This window comes from Osmerus mordax, chromosome 10, assembly GCF_038355195.1.
Source record: "Osmerus mordax isolate fOsmMor3 chromosome 10, fOsmMor3.pri, whole genome shotgun sequence".
Classification (NCBI taxonomy): Eukaryota; Metazoa; Chordata; class Actinopteri; order Osmeriformes; family Osmeridae; genus Osmerus; species Osmerus mordax.
This window is the reverse complement of record NC_090059.1, coordinates 14,237,356-14,247,948: the sequence shown is the minus strand read 5'-3', so window position 1 is coordinate 14,247,948 and position 10,593 is coordinate 14,237,356. Positions and strand designations below refer to the sequence as shown.

Here is a 10,593-nt window from a genome sequence, read left to right as displayed (position 1 = left end):
TTCTGCGCACTGCAGAAAGACACAAGTCAACACAAGACATGAAATATGGGCTGGAGCTATACGCGGATTAGGGATGGGTCAAAACACAAGGACAATAGAAACGGTCTCCTTCTTAGATTCCTAGATCTAATACTGACATTCTAGACACAGTTTCTGTTGTTGCTTAGTTCACATTGAGTGACGTAGATTGTTTGTTTTTTTTAAACCTTTTGTTAGATTGAATATAGTCAAAACCAAGGTCAATGTTGTACTTCCACACTCTGCATCACAGTCCTGGAGAATGGCAAGGGGGCAGTTTCGTCCCCACAAAGTGAGGGCGGTGAGACAGGCAGCCGAAGAGCAGAGCTGAGATGTGAATTGTAGCTAGTGTTATGCATCCATGTGCATGGTCTCTGTAGCATCTCCATATCCAGCCCACAGCGCCCCTCTATGCTTGGGAGGAGAGCTGGGGCAGGACCGAGCTGGAACACAAGCCCACAGTCCCAGTCAGAGTTGGAGGATGAGGGAGTTGCCAGGTCAGGGATGAGGGCCGACTCGATGCAGACAGAGGAGTAAGACTGGGACAGGGAAGGGTGGGAATCTTGGCTGGAGGCGGGGCAGAGAGTTCCATCTCTGGGGGAGATAAACCTGCTGTTTGGAACATCTGGACAGTTCTGTTGTCTTATACAAATGTCTCGAGAGGGGTTCCTATTACAAAATGAGCCGTGCACAGCCGGGTTTGATATCCTGGGAAAGGTGGTAGCAGCAGGGAAAAGGAAAGTAGGGTACGTGGTACCAAACTCTTCTCTCTGCAATGAATTTGTTGTTTTGTCACCCACCACTACAGGACAGCTTTCATTTGCCAGGCCACAACTGAGCCCAGACTGATGACTGGTGTCAGACCTACCTTGGTCTATGGTATCTTGTGTGTGTGAAATCATTGTTGGACATCCATTCCCATCGAGCTGTTTCACAATGTGTTCGTGAGCCACAGTTCCACCAGTTTCCACCGGCTTCAAAGTGACTTTAACTACTGGCTCATGTGTCGATGTGATTAACATTTTAGCTTCTTGCATGGTCCAACCAGTACTAAAGCCTTGGCTTGGGTCAGACCTCTGACATCCAATCAGTGACGTCCTTCTCCTCTTGTTGGCACTGTGGTCAGGGCTCGCTGACCTGAAGCGTTTCCTGGGGTTGTGTTTTGTGCTACAGGCTTGAAGGAGGGACTTAGACCTACCGATGCCCAAGCCCCCACTTCCTGCCCTGAGGGCCCGTCCGAGTGTGAGACGGTCGTCCCCTACAAGCAGTCTGTCATGACTCGGTCCTTCTACCTTATGATCCAAACAATAAACAGGAAGGGGAGGTTGATGGAAAGCCACCTGGATAGTCCGATGACCTGGATCTGATTCCAACAGCACTACGGCATCTTCTATCTCTGGGGGCTGGTGGAAGGCTTGTGGGCTGAGGACAGGGGGCTCGGAGTAGGGGCTGTGGGGCTCAACGATGTCAGATGGATCCAAACATTGAGGGCTGAGGGGAGGTGGTTGGGAGTAGTGGCTGGAGGACTGGCCCGGGGGGTCAGGGCATGGGGAAAGAGGCCCAGGGTCAGGTGGTTCTGTGGGTGTGGCTGGCCTGGTGATGTGGTTGGGACACTCAGCCAGGATGCAGGATGGTGAACCTTGGATCAGCAGGGTCTGGATGGCATGCTCTGTCTCACTTGGAGTGTCAGTTTCCAGGTCAGGAGATCTAGGGGGTTGCCACACAGAGGAGGGACAAAAGAGGAGAGGAAAATCACTTAGCATATGCTGAAAGATTATATTACATAGATCTATTTTTATATATTGTGGCACAGATTTAATGGTTGTACTATTAGAATTGAAGGCCTTGAGGAAATGTGCTGCCACTGTTACCAGTCAGGTGCACTCACCTCATTAGTGTAGCTGTTGGCTCCTGTGTTGGATCAGGGTCGAAGCCTGGCTGCATGTCAACCACCAACTGCTCCACCACATTGTAGTTCGAAGAGTCCTGCACAAATCGACGGTGCTGCTCTGACTGCAAATGCTGCCGTGTCGAGTAAACAGCATTGGAACGGTTTTAAAAAGTTTAAAATATTCAGTACAAACGAGACAGATATAGAGAGATGAGAACAAATGTTTTGTCTTTAACAAAACACATGACAATGCCAGCAATAAATAATAATAACAATAAAAAAAACATTTATGTTAACTATACATACATATATTCAAACATCCATTGAAACATGTCTCACCTCATCCTGATCCTTGAAGGGCTCATGACAGCATTCGCAGTAGCCCAGGTTCTTCCTGCGTGCCTGGGGTACACAGGATAGTGATGGGGTATGTAGGAGCGGTGCTTCGCTGGTGCTAACCCTGACTCTGATGAGAAAAAGAAACAAAAAAGGCTCAGAATTTAAACAGGGATTGTTCATCTACCAACACTGACATTTCTCTAAATTCAAAAGCCAATGGAGATGTTCAGATCAGACAAAAAAATACAAATATATATATATATATATATATAAATGACAATGCTGGGCTTGGGCCAGGTGTGAGACAAACCTAGCTTTGTTCTGGCTCTGCTCTTTGACCCTCTCAGGCTGAGGAGGTGGAGGTGGCTCGAAGGGACTGAAGCGGCAGCCATGCAGGTGCAGAGCAGGGAAGACCATGGACTGCAGATGCAGGGGCTTGTATTTCCTACTCCCAAAATAACAACATGAGATTAAACATATACATACACACACCAAATATTCATATAATATGATCATTGCATAAAAATAATTCAACAGCAGTGCACGTTGAACAGGGATACTGTGGATGAAGGCTACATCATTTCCACCTTCCTATGTATCAAACAAACAGGCGACACATCCAAAAGGCTCAGATGCCATGCGCTTTCTTTCCCATTGGAAAAGGCCAAATGCATCGGCAATAGCCTCTTTAATTAGCTGAAATTATAGGACAGCTGAAAAGATCTGTTAGCGCATTGGAGATCCCCTGCCACGTTCATGCCACAGCAGTGCTGCTTGAAAATGCAAGGCAGACAAGAAATCGTATCCTCCGCTTGAGCCTGTGAGACCCTGGGGAGCAGCTTTGCTCCGTTGCACTTGTCACATTACCTGACAGGACTCCTAAACAAGTTCAATTAAGAAAATCAGCCCCGGATGAAACATAAGGCTTGGGACTGGCGCTGGGTGGGGTGGAAAGGAGAGAAACAATGCAGGGCACCTCCACCACCCAGAGTGTGGTTTCCGATGGGCCCTTAGCAACCGAGCGGCGCACTGCATCTGTTCCTCTGCTCAGCGTCTAGAGCACTAACACTGTAGCATGTCTGGGAGATCTCCTCATGGCCTCCTTGGAAACGTTTGGGTCACTTTCAAGTTTAATTCAAAGATTTCTTTTATTTGGCCTCCTACCTCTGCGTTAACAAACCGCCTATTGCCAACTTTCTTTTTCAATCGACTGGTCATTTGACTGCTAGTAAGTAAAGCAAGTCCATGTGCTGAGAAGTAAACTGGGAGCTCCAGCAGAGACATTGAACAGGCCCTCTATGCTCTCTTTATTCCTTCTGAAGGTCACAATAAAACTTTAAAGGCTAGCCATGCTCCCCACCTGCCTACGCTAGTAGAGACTATGGTAGGGGGATTATGGGATGGGATGAGGAGAAAGGTGAAGATGCCTTTACTTTAGAAGGGTCAGATTAAGTTGAAAGGTATTTTTGAAAGGGAAAACATTGGCACAGCGGAGACACAAAGGCCTCAGTGTCTTGTTGCACTTGGCTTCGATTTCCCGCATCCAGACTCCACAGAGGAAGTAGGGTTGTGGAACAGAGAACTGCTGGACATACCGAGAGAGGAAAGGGCACTCACCTGCATATGTCCTCAACTTTCAGGTATGGAGCCTTCAAAGCAACGGCTGAAAATAATTAAAAAGTATGAAAAGAGGAAATGTTGGAGCAACAAATATAAAAACATCTAATACACAAGTCAAACGGTGGATGTTTTTGCTTGAAAATAAATGTACAGCAACCTAACAAAATCAGTGGATGGCTACTGACCTTTGACTACCCGTGTTGTAGAACACTTTTTGGTATTCTTCTGCTGGATGAAATAAATGATACATTTTAAAACAACAGAAACACTATACAAAACAATCTCTTTTCTCTAAAACGGTATCACATTTTAAGTATTGATTAGAGTACAAATGGGATAAGACTTAAGCCTGAACCATATTACCTCTGGCTTCTTGACCTTGGAGCACTCAACTTTCAACAGTTTTACAAAAGAAAGGAAATCTTCAACTTCATTAAGGACCATGGTGTTTATGTACTATATGGCGCCATCTTCTGTTTGCTTAAACTCAATACAAGCATGTCTATATCATCTATATGCATTAATTTCTTGTATAATTCAATCAACATATGATTAACAATTAGGTTACAACAAATTAAGTTGATGATGTGATTAATTAAATGAAGTAGTGTGCAGTGAAAAGGATACCATCCACATGGACAATCTTCACACCCCATGAACTAGCATTGGCCAGCACACTTCCACCCTGAAGTCGGTCCTGCAACATAAATCTACTTCAAAACAACAGTTGAGCACCAATGAAGTGTCAACTACATCCTAAAGTACATCCATTCAACAACAAAACTCGGCACTACATATTGTCAATGCAAAACAGCATCATCGTGCACTTACTTTATTGCGAATGGCTTTCTCTAGCAGGACTTTCCCACGGCTGCCACACATCTACAAAAACACAGGACAGGCCGGAGACATAAGCAAATTGCCTACTCTTTGTTTGCAACAAAGAAAACCTTTGACAAAAACAGTATAATACCTCAAGGCCCATTTTGAATTCCTGTAACCAAGATTATGAATCTAAGAATTGTACTGTAAATGAGGACAGATATAATGTAAACGTCAAAAGCAGTACATACCATTGGTCTAGGGGTGCCGGGATGATTCCCTTTGCTGTTGATGAGAATACCTTCTCGCTGTTTGGAGGGGTGGGGGGAGCTCACTGCCTCACCTCTCATCCCGTCAGACCCTTCTCGGATGGCCTCCGCCCTCGGACCCTTGAACCCCTCCAGGCTTCCAGTCACCACACAGCTGATGTCCTTGTGAAGAAAATCCTCAACTACCTGCAAGGATCAGGGGGAGAAATTGTCTCATTGTAAACCATTGTTTAATGTGGTTCTGTGCAATAATCTATGCATGCATGCCATGCACACTCCACTGTACTTATTTTCAATCATTAAACTCTACAGTTTAAACGTATTAATTAAAGTAAATACAGTATATGTGGGTATCTATTACCATTACGTAGCTACTGCTTCAACCTACACATGTACAAAACCTGCCCTCCAGTCTCCTTACCCCTCCGAGGCTGGAGATGGCCTCCAACAGCACAGCTGCAAGGCGACTCTTGACAGAATCCAGGTAGAAGGATTTCCCCTCCAGCTTCCTTTCCCCGGAGGACAGCACACCCAAGTGGTGGTTTCTCCCAGGTCGATTAGGCTGCATGGTGGCGGACCCTCCACCTCAAGTCGCGCTTTAACTCTGCTGCTGTTGCTTATCACTCAGACTAACTTAAATCTAAAAACAACCGAATGGACAATGAAATGCGATCCATAAATGTCATATTTTGTCAGTCTCTTTTAAGGTTTGACACCAAAACAAGTTATATAGCTAACGATACTAAGATTACGTTACGTAGCTAGGCTATTTAAATTGCATTTGAACTATCTAGCCAACACTAGCTGGTTACTTGCTAACGCGTTGGCATGCTATCAGTAGCACAACACTAGTAGCAACGAGTATAAAAGACCAGCTAGTAGTACAGTACTTAGCTTTTGCTAGCTAGCACTAGCCTAGATGGGCTGCAAAGAGCCCATGGGCTCTTTGTAGCTAGCTAACTAACAGAACACTACTCCAAATATAGATACAATATTGAACTTACTTTGCGATTGAACTACAGTTGCAAAAAGTTTAATGAACCGAAGGAAAAATTCCCCAAATAGTAAAAAGACAATCAAATTTTTACTTGAAGCCGCAACCGCCGATTTCAAACTCCCCTCCATCTGTCATGTGACGTGAACATATTGTTGTCTACGGCAAGCCAAATGCCAAATGGTACAACTAGTGGAGCATTGTAGCTACACATTTAATGTTAATTTAGCTAAGGAAGTGAAGGGCCAAGATTAGCAGAAAGCATTTTAGAATAATATTTGAAAGATGGCTATAATAATAATTATGCTTATACAATACGCTATTAATAAAATAAACGATTAGTAAATATACATGGTAGCATACTTCTTTATGGATTCACATATTTGCAACTTCTATATCTGAATTCTAGTCATAGGTTTTAGCTGACTCAAACATTCAGTTAACTCTGATGCAATTAGGCCAACAGCTTATCTCACTTTGTTCAGTTTTAGCTGACTCAAACATTTAGTATCTTTGATGCAATTAGGGCTTTAGCTTATCTCACTTAGAAATACGTTTTACTAATGACTATCATATTGCATACTCAATTCTTTTGGATCAAAACCATAAGGAGAATGGAGATGAAAATACCACAGAAAATACAATATACTATAAACCTAGTTTATTTATTTGGCATTACAAAAGAATTCTGAGCATGCACCCTGTTTTTCTTGTAAATTGTAAAATGGAAACATTGGCATTTTGCTTCTGTACTGCGTCTGGGCTTTAGGTATATTAGTCAGATGTCTCCGGTAAACTTTTTACCGGTCCAATCAGCGAACAGAGGGAGTGGCTGAGAACGATGACGTTGATGTTGTGCGCTAGTTTGAGTTGTAGTTCCATAATGGTTGCGGAGAAAGCGAGCAAAGCCATTCGGTCCGTTGTGGCAACGCTGCCGAATATCCAGAAGTTAAAGCCGGAGCAAGAACAATCTTTGATCCCCACGGGGTTCGTTTGATCTTCCAGCTAGCTCCGTTAGTGGTGAAGGATTTGTCTAAGTCGAACGCTAGAGATTGGTTATGGCAGATCCAGAGTGGCTCTGGGCAGATCCAATAGTTTAAACTTCAACAGAGTACCCGCCTTCAAGGAAGTTAACGCTTGTCAATGGAGCGAGCCCAGACTCTCTGTACAAATGAAATGTACGAGAGTCTGGTTAGGACCAGGCTACAGTGCATAGGGTTTGAGCTTTAAGCTTCTTCAACATTTAAATTTGAAAAAGGGTAATCAAATTAACCTGTGGCTTGACTGAAACATAATAATTTTCACAGGCCACCCTCCATTTATTTTATACAACATATTGTGGTATTAAACAGCATCACCTCACATTCATGTAAAAAAGTGAAGCAAAATATCCACATTTTTTTTTCTTTTTATATGGAACATTGTCATCAACTGGATATTTTCAACAAACTATAAAACATACTTTTTGAAAACCAAAGTGCTGATTATTTGCCATTTCCAAACACGATCAAACAAAACAATAACTGTCATACACATTATGAAAATATAAACAATGCTTTATAAAATGCCTTTCAACAAATATGGCTAAATTATTCCTCAAACACTCTTAAACACTAACAAACTGCCCCAGCAGTTCCGCATAAAACAGTAACTGGTCTTTCCTAAACTCTCTCCTATACAGCAAGACTGTGCTATACAACAGAAATATTACATATTTGTATTGAATATTTAAAGAAGGAAGGCAAAAGTTTTTTTCAAACATTTGACAATTGGCACAAAAAAAGAAAAAATAATGGCCGCTGGCATAAAATCAAACACAACCCTTTGCATTTGCTCATAGCCAAATGTTTTGCTGCTTTAGAAAGTATCTCTTCTGTTATAAAGACAGTTATCTTTTGGAATCAAAGACACAACTGTCTTTGATGACTAGCACAGAAAACTGTAGAGTAACTTTGACCCCTGGGTGGCACCCAAGAGACAGAGGTACGACGTTGTTCAACTAACAATATAAACCTCTAGCTAAGTTCCTTTCTCAAAATAAAATTAAAACCACATGAAAAACAAATCTTATTTTAGGTTTGCATCTATGAGCATTAAGGCACTTTAGATGAATACATGGATACAGCATACAACATTTCTTCATGGAAGCAAAGATAGTATCATAGCACCAACAACAGACATGGAGAGTTGTCTGAAAATGTTTGTATGATTCATTATTCCTTTCTTTTTATGGCAGTCACTTCAATTAACAACTAGACGATATTCGAAAAACACCATAACTGCTACCGCCTCCAGTAAATCAAAACAAAAATTTGAATCGTCATTATGCTGTACGTGTGTGTGGGGCATGCTCATTTCGCTCATGCTCATTTCGAAAGCAAGAGAAACCAATCTTTATCACCTGTAGCAACTCCTGGAGGCGTCCATTTTTCTTCTGCTTGTATCTTTCTGCTATCAGATCCACTCGGAGCCTTTGCCCTCTCCAGACTTACTGCTGCTGCTGTTGCTGCTGCTTCCTCTATCGGCCTTGCTCGAGGCATGCTTTGAATTTTGTCTGTGTTTGCGGTCACGGTGGGCCTTGCCGGGAATGCTATGATTCTGCTTTTGGCCGTAGGCCTGGATTGCTGCCTCAAGTCTGTCCTGCGCCTGCAGGATCTCTTTCTGAAGGACCCCGTTGGCATCACCCTTCCCACTTGCTGGGAAGTTGTCATTGTTACTAGCATACTGACGACGTTCTTCCTGGGCTATGTTTGCGTGGTTCTGCCGGCATGCCATCTTCGCATTGCTGAGGTCAGTGAAGGGAAGCTTCTCCTGGTTACCTGCTGGCAGGAGAGGTGGCTTGATGGCAATATTGTAGCCTGGCGGTGCTGAAGGTGTGTTCCAGGAGAAAGGGTAGCTGCCGTATCCTTCCCCCCCGACTCCTCCACTACTTCCTCCCTGGTTTCTAGCGGGATGCTCCTCGGGCCCCATCGGACCACTTACCAGCCCGTACAAATCATCCTCAGACAAGGGCCCGCGTCGGGTGCGAAGGATGTCGCAGATGGTGCCCACCCCGAGGTGGAGCATCTCCCACACGTTCAGTGCCAGGCAAAGCAGAGAGACGGCATACATGATGAGAAGGAAGATGGTTTTCTCCGTCGGTCGAGACACGAAGCAGTCCACGCGATGAGGGCACGGTCGCCCGGAGCACACGTAAGTGTCGGGGACCCTCAGGCCGTACAAAGCGTACTGTCCGCCCAAGAAGGCCACCTCCAACAGGGAGCGTGCCAGCAGCTGGACGACGTAGATGCGCATCAACCCGTCCTCCTTGATTCGTTGTCGCCCGTCGTGACGCACCTTGCCTTGGCCTTGCCCGTCGGTGGCCCCTCCGGCGGCACCCTTACAGCCGTCGCTCTCCGCCTCGGGCACCTCGTAGATCATGGGATCCTCCTCCTGGTCGTCCTCCGCCTCTTCAATGCCCCGATGCTGTCTCCTCCCTCCCAAGTAATGCTTCCTGTGCTTCTGTTGGGACGGACCACCCTCTTCCGAGTCCCCCCGACCCTCCTCCCGCCTGGCGATCTTGTTGACGGCATAGCCCAGGTACATGAGCGAGGGCGTGGCCACCAGGATGATCTGGAACACCCAGAAGCGGACGTGGGACAGCGGGGCGAAGGCGTCGTAGCACACGTTCTCGCAGCCCGGCTGGCCAGAGTTGCAGACAAACTTGCTCTGCTCGTCGTAGTAGATGGATTCGCCGCCGACAGCGGTCAGCACGATGCGGAAGACCACGAGCACAGTCAGCCAGATCTTGCCCACAAAGGTGGAGTGGTTGTGGATCTCTTCAAGCAGACGGGTGAGGAAGCTCCAGCTCATGGTGGTGGTGGTGGTGGGGGGGAGGGCTTAGAGAGAGAGAGGTGACCCACACACTCCCTCACTCCTCACTCGCAAGCCTCCGAGGAAGACAAGAGAAAGAATAGATGGAAGGTTAGTTTTTATTCTGAGTGGAGTTACTGGATGGACAGTGGAGCATACATTACAGAAACATTCATAGATATAAACTTAGCAATTGTTAAATTAGAATTGAATCCCCAAATATTAAGACATGTAAGGACGCATGACTGGCAAAAGAATATTCATCAGTGGTAATAGTGGTGTAGACATACGTATATCTAAAACATTCAGTCAAGTTGAAGTGAAATAAATAGTGCCTTGTCAGTATGGTTAGTTTCAAAATTCCACTACAAATAAGGACAAACCAACAATAAAGAAACCTCAGAAAGACAAACGACCCTGGAACATCTGCCTGTGTGCTGTCCAGACAGGGCGCTGATGGATTTCTGCGTCCAGGTGTGTGTTTGTGGGCCTGTGTGTGCATAAGCCTCTGCAGGAGCCCCCTCCAGCAGATTTTCACTGTGCCCCCTTTAACCTGAAGACACTGGCATAAAAATGAGCCCCTTTCTATAGAAGACACATGCTTACAATTAGCCAGGGCAGAGTGTCAGGCCGGTTATTCATTATTCAGGGTTTCCCGCAGAAAATGTGTTAGTTAAGGTGGTAGGGTGGGGTTTGGGGCGCAAAAAGTTTTTCCTCCAATGCGTTCTGCAGAGAAGGGAGACACGGTTTGGAATGGAAGGGAGAAAACAGGACAATGGCGGATATCG

General features: G+C 45.1%; 2 protein-coding genes across 3 annotated transcripts; both read right to left on the bottom strand.

Moving 5' to 3' along the window:
* Positions 1-369: 369 nt before the first annotated feature.
* On the bottom strand, positions 370-4,257 carry dbf4b (DBF4B-CDC7 kinase regulatory subunit). Its single transcript, XM_067244113.1, has 8 exons — positions 4,232-4,257; positions 4,054-4,096; positions 3,866-3,911; positions 2,559-2,693; positions 2,249-2,375; positions 1,907-2,040; positions 1,217-1,725; positions 370-461 (listed from the first exon to the last, which is right to left on the bottom strand). Exons 4-8 carry the CDS (start codon positions 2,663-2,665, stop codon positions 370-372), a joined length of 969 nt encoding a protein of 322 aa, XP_067100214.1. The 5' UTR covers positions 2,666-2,693; positions 3,866-3,911; positions 4,054-4,096; positions 4,232-4,257.
* Positions 4,258-8,407: 4,150 nt separating this feature from the next.
* On the bottom strand, positions 8,408-9,805 carry LOC136950380 (gap junction gamma-1 protein-like). Of its 2 annotated transcripts, XM_067244692.1 has the most exons (2): positions 8,940-9,805; positions 8,408-8,849 (listed from the first exon to the last, which is right to left on the bottom strand). In XM_067244692.1, the coding sequence occupies exons 1-2, from the start codon at positions 9,803-9,805 to the stop codon at positions 8,408-8,410; spliced, it is 1,308 nt and encodes a 435-aa protein (XP_067100793.1). The 2 variants fall into 2 exon arrangements, with proteins under 2 accessions (XP_067100793.1, XP_067100792.1); XM_067244691.1 differs by having other exon boundaries at positions 8,408-9,805.
* Positions 9,806-10,593: the final 788 nt, after the last annotated feature.